General features: G+C 32.3%; 1 protein-coding gene and 2 long non-coding RNA genes across 4 annotated transcripts; 2 read left to right on the top strand and 1 right to left on the bottom strand.

Moving 5' to 3' along the window:
• Nucleotides 1-4,474: 4,474 nt before the first annotated feature.
• On the top strand, nucleotides 4,475-4,978 carry LOC126722661 (uncharacterized). Its single transcript, XM_050425804.1, has one exon. It carries the CDS (start codon nucleotides 4,475-4,477, stop codon nucleotides 4,976-4,978), a length of 504 nt encoding a protein of 167 aa, XP_050281761.1.
• Nucleotides 4,979-9,362: 4,384 nt separating this feature from the next.
• LOC126723819 (uncharacterized) lies at nucleotides 9,363-10,962 on the top strand. 2 transcript variants are annotated; one of them, XR_007654479.1, is made up of 3 exons: nucleotides 9,363-9,608; nucleotides 10,231-10,292; nucleotides 10,553-10,962. It is a non-coding gene; the product is annotated as an uncharacterized LOC126723819 (long non-coding RNA). The 2 variants fall into 2 exon arrangements; XR_007654478.1 differs by lacking the exon at nucleotides 9,363-9,608 and having other exon boundaries at nucleotides 9,640-10,292.
• Nucleotides 10,963-11,087: 125 nt separating this feature from the next.
• On the bottom strand, nucleotides 11,088-12,680 carry LOC126723821 (uncharacterized). The gene is made up of 2 exons (XR_007654481.1): nucleotides 12,376-12,680; nucleotides 11,088-11,468 (listed from the first exon to the last, which is right to left on the bottom strand). It is a non-coding gene; the product is annotated as an uncharacterized LOC126723821 (long non-coding RNA).
• Nucleotides 12,681-19,929: the final 7,249 nt, after the last annotated feature.

The raw sequence follows: 19,929 nt of genomic DNA, 5'->3' as shown, positions 1-19,929 counted from the left end.
CTTCCCTTGCAGCTGATCCTCCTCCACCCTTTTGTACTTGTCGATCCTATCCATTAACTGTTGGACGTCAGTAACTGGTTTTCCGGTGAGGGATTTCCTCAAGCCATGCCAGGTAGGGAGGCCGCTTTTGAACGTGCTGATAGCAACGTTATCATGGTCGTCGTCTAAATCGTTATACACTTCCCAATACCTATCCGAGTATGCTTTCAGAGTTTCCCCTTCATGCATGGACAAGGACAGCAGCGAACTGAGCGGTCGAGGGACTCTGGTATTTGTAATAAAGCGGGAGCAAAAAGCTTGAGTGAGCTGCTTGTAGGAGCCTACGGAGTTTGTCCTCAGGCTGTTGAACCACCTCATTGCCATCGATCCCAAGCTGGACGGGAAGATCTTGCACATTAGGGCTTCGTTTTGTGAATATATCGCCATTTTCTGGTTGAATTGACTCACGTGCTCTACCGGGTCCGTTCTGCCGGTATAGATGATGAACGCCGGTTGGTTAAAGCGTCTTGGCAGCTTAGCCCCTTCGATTCTATTCATGAAGGGTGATCTTGAAACCTGATCCAACGCCTTCTTCATGGCGTCGCTCCCTGAACCTCTGCTGGATGGGATCTCATACTTCCGTACTGGGCGTGGTTCCTTTACGTAAGAAAAAGTCTCGCTTGGGGGGGTCCTTGACCTTCGTCTGTAACTCATGTCCTCCGCCTTAGAAGACTCGCCTGAGTCAGAGGGAGATCGTCTTCGCTGTACACGTCGTAGCTTCCTTTTCAGGTCATCTATCTCTCGCTGCATGGCCTGGTGACTATTTCGCCTCTGAGACACGTGACTTCCTATCTCTGTGTGACTTTGACTCGTCCGGGTGGTATGCGCACTCCCCTCACGATTCCCCCTGCTGCCCTGGTTGGTTGGGTTATTTTGCCTCTGGGACTCGGCGGGTTGTGTTCGTTGGGAGTTAGCTTGATGAGGATCCTCCTGGTGTGGATCTATTTCTTCCATGCTCGACTGTTGCACTAGCTGATGCCCTAGCTCTTCCCACAGACGGCGCCAATTGTAGTTGCACGATTTTCCTGGCCCAACTGGTGTTGATCCGGCCCTGGTCCAAAGCACAACCCACAATAAATACTTGTAGAGAATGGGTTAAAGAGCTTAGCCTCAATGACACTAGCGGGTCTATTGCATATAGTATACTGCTTGCAGAAAGAAAAATAAGAACACCAAGAAGGATTCCTCAAGTTTGATTTTATTTCCCTCTTTCTCTCTTACAGTTCTCCTTCTTCCGCCTCCCTCTTTGAGGGACTTCATTTACATTATATATTCTTCATCTTTTCATCCCAGCCTTACACCTGTTAGCCATCCAAGCATCCACTCGAGCACCTGTCCCATCAGACGCCCTCATCAGACTCTTTGTGAGTTGCAGAGGCCAAGGCGGTACTGTTCAGGGGTCTTTTCCTCATTAATGCGGCCAAGAGGGTGGTTGGGGCGCAATTAATGTGGTGGTAGCCTTCAGTGAGATATTTTAAATTTAATTCGTTTTATATGTTGGGGAAGGTGAGCTGAAATGGCTGAGCAGAGTTTCTCGTCTGGCTTCATGATGTCCGAGGACGAATTGCTTCTCGGACGGGTTTCCTTGGAGCTGTTGGGGTTGGTAATGCTGCATACGAGGCTCCTCCTCGGATAGTAAGCTCCTCGGATGGGCCTGAGTTCGGAATAGCCCATCATTTCTGGGCCGGCCCCCACAGTCAATTTGGTTCCTACTGTTAACTCACTAACAAAAAATGCTTATATGGCTAATGGATTGCACAGTTGGCACACTTCATGCTTATGTTGCTACTAAAATAATAATATAATATTTTAATTGGTATTTTTAAAAGCAAAGTTAGGATCTAAAAAATTAGAAACAGAAAGAAAAAAAAAATCCATATTAGAGAAATAAAACAAAAAAAAAATTCAAAATGAGGAGTTTAAAAAAATTTCCCAGTTTTTCATAGATTTTATTGAAAATGTGTAAAGTTAATTGCTCATAGATTTTATTGGTTAAAGACTAGTCCAAAGGGCTCTTCTTTAAAAATGTTTTCTGTCTTTTTTTTTTTTTTTTGGTAAAGACCGAATTATTGGTTTGTTAAAGAACTTGTGTCTAAATAATCTTAGCTTTTATAGTAATCTTGATGATACATTTCCTTCCATGTATCCAGTTAGAGATGGGGGAGCAAAGCACTTAGCAAAAATAGAAAGAAGTTCCTTTCCCTACTTTTTTTTTTTTTTTTTTTTTTTTGAGAAGCTTTCCTTAGTCCAAACTATATATTTGGCTGGTGACAAGAAACTTTTTTTTTCAATCTGCTATAAAAAATTAATTAGGATGTGTAACTCCTAGTTCATATTCAGTCCTTCAATGCCTTCTTAATCCTTTTTTGCAATGGGCTAATCATGTAACAAATCCACACTCCATACCTTGATTTCTACGGTCGAAGATGTATGTGTATCTAGATTCAAAGGGCAGCAATGTGGTGGTTGAATTTTTTTCCAGTCTACTATTTCTTGTACATATTAAATTAGTAAGTGATATAAAATTAATTAGGAGTTGCACAAATTGTAACTTTATTCTAACCTTATATATAGTTTAAGTCTATTTTTTTTAAAGATTTATTATTATTATTTATATCATATACTATATAATAAAAGTTTGGCTTAGAAGCCGTGGTTGCACCAAGTGGTTTCACTAAATTGCAAACATATTTTTAGATTTTTAGATTTTAAGAAAAAATATATACAATTTTTCTTTTCCTATAATTTCTAAGTTGATAAAAATCTTAATTTGATTATAATCCAAATTCTTCATCTAATCCTTATTTTTTACAATATATTTGTTTTTATTAAATTTTTTGGATAAAATAACTATGTGTTTTAACAAAATGTGCAACCTACAATAATAATTTTCTAAAATTTCAAAAAGAGATTAAATTTATTTGGTTGGTCTATCTAAAATATTATTGGCAAAGCCTAAAATGAATTGAATAGGATAGAATTACCTAAAAAAAGGGACAAAATTTCAAAAAATAAAAAATACATAGAATAAAGTAAATAAATAAATAAATAAATAAAAAGATAGAATTGAATACTATTGCATATTAACATATGTTCATTTTTGTTAATTTTTTTTAAGTTACTTTTTTTTGGATAAATATGCATTTTATGTCATCTTTTTCCTAATAGTCAAGTAACAAAAGAAAGTAGAATTTGATTTACAACTACAACTACAACTACATTTGTGTCTATCTAAAATGTTATCAACAAAACCTAAAATCAATATGATAGAATTACCTATATATAAAAAATGATAGAATTTAAATAAAAAAGAGAGATAAAAAATACATGAAAGAAAAAAGATAAAATTAAAAAAAAAATACGTGAAACAAAAATACGTTTTTTTTTTTACTACGTTTCTTCTTCTTTTTTTGGATAAATTTGCATCCTATGTCATCTTTTTCCTAATAATAAAGTTTAAAAAAAAAAGTATTTGAGTTTCACTTAAACTCCTTTTTGTTCATATCATCTTCTTCACAACCTAAAATTCTTTTTATATATACACACAGTTTTTTAGTGTATTATTCTTTCTACTACATACCTTACAATTATTTACTATATTCTTCCCTTCTACTCTCTACCCTATCTACAATCTTGCAGGTATTTTGTTTTTTCCTTTCATCAAATTGAATTAATTTTATGTATTTGTTGCCTTTTTATTATATATTATATGATTTTTATCAACAAGTTTTATAGATAGGCTGAAATTCTATGTTTGATCGCACCTTTTAGTATTTTTTTTTTTTAGACGTCAATATAGTAAGTAATATATTTTTATTTTTTATTTTCTTATCACATGATTATCTATTGTTGACATCAATATTTTATTATATGTGGATTTTGTTTGTTATTTTTTTTTTTTTTTGGTGCTTTATTCCATGTAATCTATCTTCTTTAATTAAAAGCAAAATTTGCTATTAAACATGAAATTGGATACAAGAGAAAAAGAAGGATCTAAAAATGTTCTTATAACCATCCATCCAAATTCCTATGTAAGTCTATTTTACTTAAGTCCGTTTTCCCTTTTATTTTTTTTTTAAGTTCAGAAATTTGGATATTTTTTCATTATTGAATTGGGATTTTGGCTTATTTTTGTTTTCAACTGTTTCAATTATTGAATTCATTATTTTTTCATGTGTAATATTAATATCTGTGTTTTTTTATGAGAAAAAAAATAATATATGTTTTCTTAAAGACTAAAGCACAATACAATTACAAACATTACTTTAAGTTAGGGTGTTATATTTATTTATTAGTAAGTTAAAATGTTCCATTAAGTTAGACAAACAGGATCAGAGTGAGACAAACTTCATGGCTGATTCATGAGATTGAAGACCGGGCGAGAATGATGGTTCGTGAATTCTAGGATGCCAATGATCAGGAGCAGCAAAGGTCTATGTGTTGCCCTCTAGCTCGTTGGTCACCTCCTCTTGATGGTTCCTACAAAGCTAATTTTGATGCTGCGTTATTTGAAGAGCTGCGCTATGCAGGACTTAGCATTGTGTATCGTGATCATTCAGGCCAAGTTATTGCTGCCTTGAGTCAGAGGATTGGTCTTCCTTGTACAGTGGAGATAGCTGAAGCCTTGGCTGTCGAACGAGCTATGGAGTTTGCTAGAGAACTAAGCCTTTTTTATGTTATTTTGGAGGGTGATTGTCTGCGGGTTGTGCAAGCTTTAAATGCTTCTAGTGGGTGTAAGACTCTGTATGGTCATGTGGTTAATGAAACTAAGAGGTTAGGGGCTACTTTGAGGCACTGTAGTTACCAGCATGTTGGTCGGGATGGGAATAAATTAGCTCATTGTTTAGCTAGGAGAGCAGTTTCAACTGCAGATACTGATGTTTGGGTAGAAGATCTACCTGGAGATTTGGACGCTGTGTTCCAATCCGAGTTGTCTTAATTAGTTTGCTATATTTAATAAAACTACGCTTATATTCTTCTCAAAAAAAAATATTTTTTATTTATTATTAAGTTAGAATGTCTGATATAACTTATAACCATTTGAATAAAATCAACACTAAAACAGATAATTTAAAAATTAAAATAAGAAATAAAAATTAAATTTCTTTTAGGTGTGCAAGTACAATTTATTTTTTAATCTTAAATTTTGAATTAATTCTTTTAGGATGATCCCCTCTTCATAAATAGATAGGAATTATTTAAAAAATTATAAAAGTTTTTATTGATCATTGTAATTAGATATATTATATATATAAGGACAGATATACAAAATTCAATTATTTTTTAGATTTTAAGAAAAATAGATATATATATATATATATATATTTTTTTTTTTTATCTTTTATATACACACACACACATAGAGAGAGAGAGATAGAGAGAGAGATTTCATTAATAATTGTTAGACTATTTTTACAATTTGCCATAGTTTTTATAATTTTTTATAATTTTTTTTTTTGAAAAAAAAAATGCTAAACTTGAACTTACATAATATACATCTTCCATGTAACCCTTTTTTTCCCCATTTTAATTGTTATTCAATTTAATTATATTATCAAAATATTTTTTATTAAGCCGTGCATCGCACAGGCATAATACTAGTATAATATAAAATCTAAGTTTTTGACTTTTTATTGACCTTTAAAATTTTGACACGTCAGCTTTGCAAGCTTCTTAATTTTCCACATCATTAATTTGTATTTAATTTTTTTTAAGTTTTATTTTATGAAAAGCTCAAATATTATAAAATAGAAAACAATTACTCTTCCTTTCTTGATACCTACACAGCCTCTACTCCTCTCCCTCTTTCAGAATTTAGACGCACGCTATTTTTCTTCAGTCCCAAAAGGCCAAACCCCAATACATCTCTCCGTTTTTCAAGTTCCTGTGTAGACATTGATCCGTGAGGCTATTTTCTACCTTTGATTCTTTGTATCATGCCTTTTATTTTATATTTGAACTCCATAACAATTATGGAGACAAGAAAGTTCAAGATTGGGACCGTAACCACAAGGTTGACACTAAAAGGGGGTTCTAAAGAACATTGGCATCATCAAATTCATGGATTGTCACGTGGTTTCTACCATAAATCCAAAATTTTAAATAATTAGAAGAATAGAGAAAAGTTGAAATTTATTTTGAGCAATCAAATTAGATCTCTAAACTTTATGTATATAGATGAATCTCTTACTTTTATGATTGATCTTCAGTAACTATGAATTAGATGTTTTACAATTGTTTAATTTTAATAGATTTTGTATGACAATTACTGTTTGTTTATAATTTTATTATTAATATCGATTAATGATTTTAGATTTTTTTATTATTATTATTGTATTTTGATCTTGCCCCCCTAAACTAAAATCCTGACTCCACCACTGACTACCATGGTTTACTAGAATAAAGCTTAAAAAGTCATGGAACACCCATGTAATCATGCAAATTTGTCTCCATAACAGTATAAGAAAGTCATTTATTGAATTACAAAAATACCATCCTAATTAATTAATAATTCTAAAAATAAAATCCAAATTATCAATAAACCTACATTTAAAATAAAATGTTGAACTTTTTATAGGTCATGAGTCATGACTTTACACATTCTCTTCTACGGTTCTAACTTCTAACTATCATTTGATGTTGTTTTCTTTTGCATTTTGACCACTAGCATCGATATTGCCTTAACCCTTTTAGTTTGTAACCAAAAAACAGGCCCCGAACTATTTTAGTTTTTGACGTATTTTCCTTTGATCTTTCTTTGGATACTTGTCCTATCACTGCCTTACTGGTGGTGGTAGAGTAGGTTACAAGTTGTGTGGGCACTGTTTAGGGGTCATTCTGCCATTAATGCAACAGGCTAAGTTGATGCAGTGCATTAAATGCAGAGGTAATGGATGCTTTCTTTGGAAGTTTCCTCTCGCTCTTATTCGTATGTCACAATGATCTTCCTTGGCTTCCCAACCCCTAGCCTTTGTGGCTTATCTCTTGTCTCCTGAGAAGTTTCTGCTCCTCGGCTTCCTCAAGCAAATTTCCATCCTTAGTTTCCCTGTTCCACCTAGTGCTTCAATTTTTCTGACTAGGCTGGGCCAGATTTGATGAACAATCGGGCCCAGTTATACCTTGAGTGGGTTTTATTCATGGTTCCTTCTCTTCGACCTTCCTCACCCACATTGGTACATCCATAATAATAGGAGAAAAAAAAAGTGACGCTTTGATCACTTACACAAATGTAATACGAATAATATTATTATTATTTTTAAAATTATAAAAAAAAAAATAATTATTGGAAGCTATTGCTTAAATTTTTACATTAAATTTACTTTTGAAAAAAAAAAAAAGAAAAAAAAAAAAAGAGAGGGATGGTGGGATTTGGAAAAGGTAGGGCCCTGGCTCCCTAGCCTCCCTTCCCTTAGGCCTCCACTTCCTTCCACGTATTTTTCACACCATGCTTAAGTCAATTTTCCTACATGTTGTTAGTAGGTATCATACACTTGCACAATAAGGGTGGCAAAAATTTCCTATCTCACCTTACTATGCCTGTGCAAATTTTCTTTGACTTGACTGTGTATTTTTAAGTTAAATATTAGCTATAATATATTCCATGTTGAATATGCTTGAATAAATGCGGAAGAGGGAAGCATAAAATAGGAACACAAAAACACTAGGGTTACGTGATTCAACCTTATGGCTTACGTCCATAGAGAAAACTCTTAAGGGCTACATCTTTATTATATAATAGTGTAGTACAAAACCTGTGTTATAATAAAACATAATATGGGTTTATATGGTAGACTAAACCCTAGACTAATAGACTTCTAGTACAAGTAGGAAACCTGACTTGCACACAAAGTAGAATCAAGGTTGGGCCTATACTATCGGCTAATATATCTTTAACATTTTATGTTTTATTTGGCATATAGAACTGCAACTACAGCCTCACAAGTAGGAAAGGCAATGGGGCAGGTATGGGGTGGGTTTCCTATTCTCCGCCCTGCCCTGCTTCCTCTTTGGGACATTTTTTTTTCCTACCCCATTCTAGTGGGTACCCATCCCGTAACACCCAAATTATATATATATATATATATATATATATATATATATATATATATACAAAATTTATTAAAATTTTATTTTGAATGCATTAAATTAAAACTCATAAAACATAATATATTAAAAAAAAAAAAAGTTCAAACATGACAAAACCTACTCAAAAACATAACAATACAACAATACAAATAATAAGATATACAAAAACAATTCAAACATAGCAATACAACAATTAAAAATATAAACAACGTAAATATTAAAACATGAAAGTATAAATTTAATAATATAATATAAAAAATATTATAAATTTAAAGTTAGAAGGCTAAAAACACACATACACATATATCTTATAAAAAAAACCTATAAAAATAATTTTTAATTATTTAAATATAAACTGAGTAGGTGTGGGGGGAAATGTTAACACCCATCCCCACCCCATTTGTTATGCAGGGAGGGTAAAACCCATCCATTAAGGGAGGGTGAGGTGGGTACTCATGGATGCGGGTTTAAATTTTCATCCCTACTCACAAGCATAAATCATGGCATGGCACAACTTATGATGTGCATGGTGCTACCAATGAGTTGGACATTGCTCTACTACCATTTGTAAAACCGCATGTACTTCAATAAAAAAAGACTAATCCAATGAAGAAGAGAGAAGCCTGAATTTATAAACTTTTCAATCAATAATTAATGTTGGATTTCTCAATGTTCATACATAAGTGCACTCCTATGACATGTATGACCAGGGGCGGAGCCAAAGGTGGGCGAGGCACCTCCACCCCACCACCCCCCCTAACTTTTCCTGAAAAGTCCATTATATATACTTATGTAAAGTTGAGTTATGCTTCTGACATAGAATAGGAAAAACGAAGAAACTTTTTTATTTATACAAACTGTACTTGACATGAAAAACAGATCTTCCAACTAATAAAGTCTAGAGACACAACAAAATCTCACAATATTTTCACAATACTCTTGTTTTTAATTGAGATAGATCTAAGAATAATTTAGTTTATTTTATTTTGACCAATGATGTACTAACACCTCAATTTATTGTAAAAATATTATAAAATTTTATAGTGTTACTAAAACCAGAGGCGGAGCCAAAGGGGAGTGAGGAAGGGGGGGGGGGGGACCTGCCCCTTCTGACTCCTCCTAAACAGTTCGGGAAAAATGCTCATACACCCCTTAAACTTTGAAGTAGTGGCCAAGACACCCCCTAAACTTTTTTATTAGCTAATTTACTTCATAAACTTTGCACATCTGCCAAATCAGTACCCCAGTTAGTTTACTGTTAAAAAACTAACGGAATAGTCACGTGAGACACACGTGACTTTTAAAAAACAAACTCAGTCCTGTTAATTTGAAACCAGATGGATTGAAGAAAACAAAGGAGAGTTAGGTCTGGCCGGAGAGAAAAGAGAAAGAGGCAGCCACCGCAGAACGTCACCCATCATCTCTTCGCCCGAGTCCCGACGGCGCTTGGTGGTTCTGCCGCTCTGTTTGACAGCCACCACTTGGTTGGTTTTTTTTTTTTTTTTTTTTTGATGCAAGTATTGTTATTTAAATCCACAGAGAGCTCTCTGTTTTATTGATATGCTTGTGCGAATTTCTATAAGAATTTTTTGGTTTGGTTTAATTTTTGGGGTTGGGTTTTTGTGAACTTGTTTGTTTCATAGAAGTTAATGGAATTTACAAATGAAACAAACATTAAATTTGGGGTTGAAATTACCGTATACATATCTGGTGAATGAATTATATTCTTTATATTGTTTTGCAATTGATGTTTTATGCGGCCAGTGATCTAGTGAATGTGTATTGCATCATTGCTTTTGAGTTTGCTATATAGTTGTTTGATGAAATGCATGAGAGAGATATGACTACTACTCTAATATATCAACTCTTTGATTCTGTTCTCTAGCGGAAGATTACATTTTGAAGTTACTTTTAATAGTTCAAAAAAAAAAATTTTGTAGAAGAAAATTTGTAAAGGTAGTGATTATTTTACACAGTTTGTTTGATTGTATTTTGTGGAAAAATGGCTTCTTGGAGGTTGTTTTATTGTATTCTACATTTATACTATTCAAAATACTGTTTAGTCTCTGGTCTTCTCATGTCTTGTATAATAATGTCTCTTTTCAGTTGGTGGAATAAGAGAGAAGGACAACACAATTTAGAGTGCAGTTTAGCAAGCTTGCCAAGAGGTGATATTTTAGCACTTGGTGTGTATATTGTTAGATGTGTTATCTAGTTGCTAATTATTTGACTCTTTATTGGTCATTTGTAATGAATTATATTCTCCTTATTGTTTTCTCTAAATAAGTAGTCTGATGAAAATCACTAGCTTTAAGGGAACAATTTAGCTTATGGATAGGGAGTTTAGTGTATTTTTTTCTCCCATTTCTATATTGTTTTTCTTTTCCAGGTCTTTCTATTAATCTTCTTATTAATTTTTTTGTTGCAGCCATGGATGAAAGTCCACTTTCACTCCCTACAAATGCACCTTCTATGCCAAATGTACCACCCCTTAAATCCCAATATGATTCTACTGAGGCTGAAGGCCAATTTGATTTGTTAATGTTCCAATTTGTGTGGAGGATGATGAGGATGATGAAGATTACAATTTAAGTGACTCTGTTGAATCTGATGATGATATAAATGAAGATTTTGGATTGGGGGATGATAGAATTAGTAGAGAGATTTGGGGCAAGTAACTTTAGGGAGTTTGGAATGGTGAAGGAGATGATCATACTTGAATAGCAAAGATTTGGCTTTTTTAAATTATTTTTTTCTATGGGGATGTAAAAAATTGAATATTTTTTTAATTATATTTTTTCATATAAAGAAATTGAAGAGGACAATATCATTTTTGTATTTCTAATAAGATTTTTCCTTATTTTTTCTCCTTTGATGTTTCAATATGAGTAGAATGCTTTTTTTTATTTGGTGATGACAACCTTTATATAAAAAGCAAAGTACAAGCAACTGAAGCAAGAATCTTTTTCCAAATCTTACTAGACCAAAATCAAATTGAACATTACATACTTGTGAACATTTTTATATATTACTTTAAATTTAATCTAAATATATAGATATATTACATTACAAATCCTTTTTTTTTCTAGCACTCCTACATCAATAGTCACTTCATGTAAAGATGACGTCTAACATTAAAACTTAATAATAAATAAAAGGCTACCGCAATCCCCTGATGATCCAAGAAACCACCAAAAAACACTAAGCCACTTAAAAATCCTCTTATTCATTGCTGCTTCATTCTTAAGTCTTTGGTTGGTGTCCAATAGTCCATTAATAACACTTTTGCTCCTTGGGGTGAATTCAATATCGTGCCATTCAAAGTAGTTACATACATTACAATCCTACACAAGGAGAAAAAAATAATTATTAGACTATGCACAAGTTATAAACCAAACACAATTAATTGAAACCAAAACTAACAAATGAAAACCTCGCACCTAGTGCTTGCACCAAAGGATTCAAAAAAAGAAAACAAAAATATGTAATACTCTGGATTAGAATGCATATGAAATAAAATCTCACCAATAACATGCTGCCTTAGTGATTCAAAAGATTTACAATAAACAAATGTGTCAAGCAGAACATTTGTGCAGCACTAGGTTCTCCTCTTTGTTATACTGCTTGTAGCAAGCAAAACATCTATGACTGTAAACAAATGTGTCAAAAATCCGTAAATCTTATGGAGCCAAGTCAATAAATTACATAAGCAACAGAAAAAATAAACCTCACTGCAATAACCTTCACTTGTTAACATCAATTTGTACAGTTTGCCAATTTAAACAAGACACGAGAAGATTGAAGACTGAACAATATTTTGAATAGAATCAATGCTGGGGAGTGGTGCAATGCAAGAAAAAAAGAATCAAAGAGTTGATATATTAGAGTAGTAGTCATATCTCTCTCATGCATTTCATCAAACAACTATATAGCAAACTCAAAAGCAATGATGCAATACACATTCACTAGATCACTGGCCGCATAAAACATCAATTGCAAAACAATATAAAGAATATAATTCATTCACCAGATATGTATACGGTAATTTCAACCCCAAATTTAATGTTTGTTTCATTTGTAAATTCCATTAACTTCTATGAAACAAACAAGTTCACAAAAACCCAACCCCAAAAATTAAACCAAACCAAAAAATTCTTATAGAAATTCGCACAAGCATATCAATAAAACAGAGAGCTCTCTGTGGATTTAAATAACAATACTTGCATTAAAAAAAAAAAAAAAAAAACCAACCAAGTGGTGGCTGTCAAACAGAGCGGCAGAACCACCAAGCGCCGTCGGGACTCGGGCGAAGAGATGATGGGTGACGTTCTGCGGTGGCTGCCTCTTTCTCTTTTCTCTCCGGCCAGACCTAACTCTCCTTTGTTTTCTTCAATCCATCTGGTTTCAAATTAACAGGACTGAGTTTGTTTTTTAAAAGTCACGTGTGTCTCACGTGACTATTCCGTTAGTTTTTTAACAGTAAACTAACTGGGGTACTGATTTGGCAGATGTGCAAAGTTTATGAAGTAAATTAGCTAATAAAAAAGTTTAGGGGGTGTCTTGACCACTACTTCAAAGTTTAAGGGGTGTATGAGCATTTTTCCCAAACAGTTCCATTATATATACTTATGTAAAGTTGAGTTATGCTACTGTGACACAGAATAGGGAAAAAAAAAATCCATGAAATAAATAATAAAAAACAAATCTTCCAACTGATAAAGTCTAGAGATACAACAAAATCTCACAATATTTTCACAGTACTATTGTTTTTAGTTGAGATAGATCTTAGGATAATTTATTTTATTTTATTTTGACCAATAATATACTAACACCTCCATTTAACACCTCAATTTATTGTAAAAATATTATGAGATTTTGTGGTGTTACTAAAACAACTTCTCCCACTTCAAACAATCAGCCTGATATAAAATAAATGCCACCAAACTTGTTAAAGCTGCCCGCACTTTTGTCTTGTATGGTATTAAAGCATTAAAATGTCCATTACTTTTTTCTCCTTCATCTCTGGCATTTTCATAGTTGCCAAATTTGAGTTTCTACCATAAATCCAAAGTTTTCAATAATTAGAAGAATAGAGAAAAGTCGAAATTTATTTTGAGCAATCCAATTAGATCTCTAAACTTTATGTATATAGATTAATCTCTAACTTTGATGATTGATCTTCAGTAACTATGAATTAGTTATTTTACAATTGTTTAATTTTAATAGATTTTGTATGACAATTACTATTAGTTTATAATTTTATTATTAATATCGATTAATGATGTTAGATTATTTTTTTATTATTGTCTTTTGATCTTGCCCCCCTAAACTAAAATCTTGACTCCGCTATTGATTACCATGGTTTACTAGAATAAAGCTTCAAAAAAAAGTCTTGGAATACACATGTAATCATGCAAATTTGTCTCCATAACAGTATAAGAAAGTCATTTATTGAATTACAAAAATACCATCCTAAGTGCAACCGCATCAGTAAGTGTAAAAGTTTCCTTCTATTTTACACTAAAGGCCTACTTTTTCTATTTTACAAGCCCATTTTTACAAAACACCCACATCAGTTTGTCTATTCTACCATCTATTTTATTTAAATAATAATTTTCTCTCTTTTTTTTATTATTTTATCTCAAACTCTCTCTCTCCACTCACGAGACTCTCTATTCCATTTGAAACCCCTCTCTGAAACTCCGATCCAAGCACGGCGAGAAACTCTTCTCTTTGAAACTCCAATCCAAGTACGGCAAGAAGAACTCCGATCCAAGCATGCCGATCCAAGCACCGATACTCGCCGATCCACAAGCGCCGATCCGCCACAAGTGCCAATCTGTCACAAGCGCCAATCCGCCACAAGCGCCGATCCACTCTCTTTGTCTCTGTTGGTGTATCCGTGTGTGGGTGTGTTTGGTTTTGTGGTGTCTGTGGTTGATTTTTGATTTTGTCTATGTAGAAGTGTGTGTATCAGAGGAAGAAGTAGATGATAAGGGTGTTGGTTTTGCAGATGGAGAAGAGAGAGGAAAAAAAATGAGCAAAATTAGAAATTATTAAAATAATGTATAGAAGAGTTATAGTAACCATGCATATATGCACAGTTACTGTAGCTCTTGTGCATTTATGCACAATTTTACACCCACTGATGTGGGTGTTTTTTTGATCAAAATGTGTAAAATGAGCTGTTTTTTGTATTTTGCAAGATTATACATGGACTGATGCAGTTACTCTAACTATCATATGATGTTGTTTTCTTTTGCATTTTGATCACTAGCATTGATATTGCCTTAACCCTTTAAGTTTGTAACCGAATTAACAGGCCCGAACTATTTTAGTTTTTGACATATTTTCCCTTGAAATTCTATTGCACTACGGTACTACCACTTAAGAAAAATTATTGTCTTATAAAAATAACATTAATAATTATTCAATTCTCTCCATAACTTCTTAATCAGTAGCCACTTTTCCTCTCCACTTTTTTCTGTAAAATTCGACTTTTCAAATTCATTCTCTTTGTTTTTTTATCCTCAATTCATTCACTCAATACCACTCAAATATTTTTCCATTACATTTTGTCCAACAATTCCCCCTCCGTCATTTTCTGATTGCGTTTTCAAAACAGACCTCAAATGGTCCATTACCCGAAAGCACGTGATTGGAATAATTCTACAAAAAGATTCTAATATTCTATGCACTGTTAATAATTCTATTGCTCTCCTAGCTGTTGTGACATGTTATGGATAACTTTCCATCTTGCCATATGAGCCAACCAATCTTGAAGAAAATCTCCATTGTCTTTTTCCTTTCTTGTACTACAACCTCAGATGTCATATCGTTTAATTACAAATTTTAACATTATTCAATCCAACTCCCAGCTTTTTAGTCAGTCTGCGTGGCCAAATTGTTGTAGGGGCAATGGTTTCAACTTTCAACTCTTTGGCCGCGTTCAGTGGTAAAGTCATATTTTTTTTTTTTTTTCATTGGGGTCCAGTGTTTAATATACCAAAAATTGTTTTTAATCAAAATTATAATATAACCTGTAGGGGTTAGGGTCTAAAAATAATGTATTGGGCATTGGGCCTTGGGTCTTGTCCAAAGACACTAACAAGTTCGAGAAGGAGGAAATGACTGTCAAATGATTTCCTGTAAAAATCTGATAAGCGGGAGATGAAGAGAAGGAGATCCGAGGATGAATTAATCCTCGGACACGACGAATATAATCCAAGTGTATGCTCTAGCAATTGAAGCATGCCCCATGAACATGTGAGAGGGAAGGAGACTCAAAATATTTAAGGAAAAACTGCTATCACCGCATTAAATGCACTGCAGCTACTTTCCTGACCACATTAATGTGGAGAGGACATCTTGATAAAAAATGAGCAATATAATATGGAAGAACCCCCACGAGAAAAGGATCGGAAAAATAGATAAAGAACACTATAACAATCAAAACTGTATTAATATCCAACTGTGATCAACATACCATAACTGTGGCCTCCTCGGACTGAAAGTCCACTAACATCAACAATCTCTTATTTGTGTTTAATTGTCTTTTAGTTCAATACGAGCCGTTGTCCAACCCAGTAGGACCTAGTTCTTTGACCAATTTTCTACAAATTCATTATATTGGGCTTATTGGACCAAGACTCCATACATTTTAGACTTGGGCCTCAAATTGTGACCCTGCATAACCTATTAATTATATAGATACAAAAAAATATCTGTAATATGATTTATAGAAAGCTATATTATCATATTTAACAAGATATATAGTCACATCAAGCAAGTCTTTTCCTAACTAAAAAAAAAAATTCATCTATTTTGTTTTAAGCTATTAATTATCTTTTAAATCATATGGATCATAATTAATACTCTTTTAAACACTTTTCATCAAGATTTTTTATTCAATAATTTTAGAGATTATATAGTTGCTAATAGTTTCAAAAATTATGAAACCTATAAAATTTGATCAATTTTGAAAAATAAACATCGCTTTACATGTCTAATTTATACAAATCAGTATAAAAAGAACATTATAACAGTAATAAAAACTAAAGAGTTTATTTTTATTTTTCATATATGACAAATGCATTAAAAGACCCCTAACTCCTAATTAAGAAACTTGCAATTGCCATATCTTTAAAAGTGAAATTAAAAACAAATTATCCATAATTTTAAAAGAATTTTAAAATATATATATATATATTATTTTTTTTAAAATAAAGAAGAATTTTATAAAGAAATTTACTCATATATTTCTTGGAACATATTCTAATTTAATGATATATGATATAAGAGTAAAAAAAATATAAACATATATTTTAGGTATTATACATTGAATACATTTTAATTTATTGAATTAAATAAGATATAAAAGTAATTATTGAAACAAATATATTAAGAGAAATGCTAGTGACACACACTTTTGCACAACTTTGTGCCATAACTCGCCATGTGGTGAGTTGTGGCACAAAGTTGTGCAAAAGTGTGTGTCACCAACATTTCTCATACATTAATCGCTTATGGAAGTGTGGTTTGATCATTTGTAGGCTATTTAATACGCACTCCTCGTAGTCAATGACTCTTCCATTCTTGTTCCTGATCAATATTAGCGCATTGATACATATTAAATCCAAATCTTTTGTCACACTTTTCATGCTCCACCAATGAAAAGTGCATAAGGATCAATAGAAAGTGCACAAGGAGCTTTGGGAATAAGAGAATGCACAAAGAAAAAGAAAAAGAGAGGTTCAAGTTTTATGTATTGATGTAATATGTAATATATTTTGGTAACATCTTGTGTTTCTAGACTTCATGGCTCTTTGTGGTGATTTGGCTGCTTTTTAGTTAGACCCATAAGAGTTTGGAGGTTTTGCTAGCATGATCAATTAAGAACTAAACAAAGCAATGTGTGTTAATTACTGCCTTACACATGGTTTTATGCATTAAATTGTGATGTATATTTTGGTGGATTTTACATGTTTGAGCTTTTGGAATCTTGGATCATGAGTAAATAATCTATGTGTGTTTTTGTTCCGTGTATGTGTTCGTTTTATGTCCTATTTGTGTTCCAAGGTTTGATATTATTTATTTTTGAGAGATGGTTATTAAATAGTGTTCATGTTATAGCAATCTAACAACAATCATAGTGCATGCCATTTAATCTTCAAAATACATACATATATATATATATATATATATATATATATATATATATATATATATATATATATAAAACGAAAATAGCTGATTTGATGACAAAGACTATAAGGGATTCTAGGGGTAGAAATAGTATAAATTTGGGCTGGAATTTATTACAAAATCAGTTGAACTTAACTAAGAGAAAAGGAAAATTCAGTGAAATCAAATCCTTATAATTTCCAAATGGAATATGAGCAATAATGCTAAATTGAACATGTTTTAGATAGATGCTATTTTTTAAAAAATAAATAAATAAAAATAAGTAGATAGGTGCAATGTTTTGGACTTAAAATATGCAAAAAATACTTTAATTGGTAATATATTACATAGTATATTGGTCAAATTAGAGAAGGTAAAATATTAGTCATGTTATTTAAGCTTGATTCTTGAACATCTATTATTTAGATTTCATTTTTATCAGTTTTTAATACATCATACATTCACACGGGTTAACGACTAGTTATTAATATAACTATGATTTAAAAAAAAATTTATTTTGAAAGAGAGTTTTTGGAATTTCCTTTTAGAGAATCTTTATAAAATGACTTGCAAAACTTCATTTTTCACTTTTTGAAAACTTAATCAAGCCCAATTGGTCCAATCCATTCGAACAGCCATACTCAGTAACCAAAAAACCAAGCCTAGACCCACATGGCCAGCCCAGTCCACATTTATACATTAGTTTTTCTATTTGTGTTCAAACAGTGAAGCTTCTATTTGGTCAGCGCCATGGCAATGCCTTCTTAGTGGGCCTGAATTAGCAATTAAAGTTAGCAAAATGTTTTTGCTCATTGAATTATTGTAATATCTGAAACACCTTATTTTGATAGTTGTAAATAACTAAAAATAACCTATGGGATTTTTTCAACGAGATAAATGGGATGGAGCAATTTTTTGAGTGAACAAACTTTGCAAATAACATAAAAGTTAGGTATGCAAAGTTAAAGTTAATAGGAGGAGCACAACTTTTCTAGGAGGACCTTGAATATCTTTGTTATATAAAGTATGAACTTATCATTATTGTCTAGAAAGATATGAAAGAAAAGCTTTGTTATGAATATTTGTTATTATATTTTTGAGTTAAGTATCTATCACAATCTTAGTGTGATAATTTTCAAGGTCAAAGTGATCGTATGAGGAAATAGAATAGCCAGCCAATTGCATGATTCGAAGAAAATACGATAAATTCTCATCCCACTTCATGTCCTTAGTGTTACTCTTTAACAATCTAGCTTTTGTCAAGACTTCTAAGAATTAACTAAAAAGTTCATGAAAGGTTTTTCAAGACTTGGTTGCTCAGGTGAAGAAAGTGAAGACTCAAACTAATGAGATTTTGGTAATGGAGAAACATCAAGTAACATTAGAGTATAATGTTGATAATGAAGCACGAGCATCAACAAGTGCTGCAAGTCAAACATCTGATCCTTCAGCACTTTAAAACTTGAGGTCAAGTTTTCTCCAACCAAAGCTTATGAAATTTTGCCTTAATGGAACTGAGTAATGAGGTTTGACCTAAAGGTTAGGTGAGAAAAGAACTATTTTAGATTTATAGTGAGGTTTGCTTAAAATCCAAAGACTGATGGGCATAGGAAGACTATGTTAAATTCAACGAAGGCCAACCAAACCAGACAACTTCTTGATATTGTTCAAAGAAGGATTCAATTTCATGGTATATTGATTGGTAAAGAAATTTTTTCTATTAAAATTTTGACTTTTTTTGGTGACACTTCGTCTATGACAATCTTGAGAAGTAAAAATGATGAAAAAGTTTAGGACCACAAAAATTTTCATAATTTCTTGCCATATTGTGACGTGACAGAGTGTAATTAGAGAAGAAAAAATAATAAATCTATGTATAAGTATTGGTTAACCACTCACAGTCTGTCACGTCAAAATTGTGACAAAAAAATTGTAAAATAATTTATGGTTCTAGAACTACTCAAAAATGATTTTAAAATTGTATAATAGCAAGTAGGATTACGAGGGGGGAATATATTAAGAAATATAATTATATTAGTATATTACATTTGGAAATCTAAACCTACAAATATATTTATTTTATTTTGGATTTTTTTGATGTGTATAGTGGTAATTATCCAAGTAGAGACAAGGAAATTCATTTTGTACAACTTTCACCGAAACACAACTCTCAATAGTAAAAATTTAAAATAACCAAATAAATTGGGTTGAACTCAAATCCTATGTTTGGAAATGAAATTAATAAATACTTCAAAGAAAAGGTTAAAAAAGAATTTGGATGAAGCTTGTATTTAATTAGCAAAAAAGAGAGCATGAAGGATGGAGGCTGGGCTATCCCCATCGGTGAAGTTGGAGTAGGCCTTAAGCTTTGCAGATTCATTGAGAGGCCCAGACCCAAATGCCAACGCCGGGTGGTCATGCGACTACGTTTAATGCTGGGCTTTGACATTGGTTGGAGTTTTTTTTTTTTTTTTTTTTTTAAGAAGTTGGTTGGAGTATCAAATAGCTAAGGAAGCTGACTTCACTACTATTATTTAAATAATAATAATAATAATAACAAGTGGTTTTAGGTGGTCAGTTTTTTAATTTTATTTGTTTATTTATTGGAGAATCGATAAATCT

Source organism: Quercus robur, chromosome 4 (assembly GCF_932294415.1).
Source record: "Quercus robur chromosome 4, dhQueRobu3.1, whole genome shotgun sequence".
NCBI lineage: Eukaryota > Viridiplantae > Streptophyta > Magnoliopsida > Fagales > Fagaceae > Quercus > Quercus robur.
The sequence above is the reverse complement of the archived record's forward strand: the minus strand, read 5'-3'. Positions and strand labels throughout refer to the sequence as shown.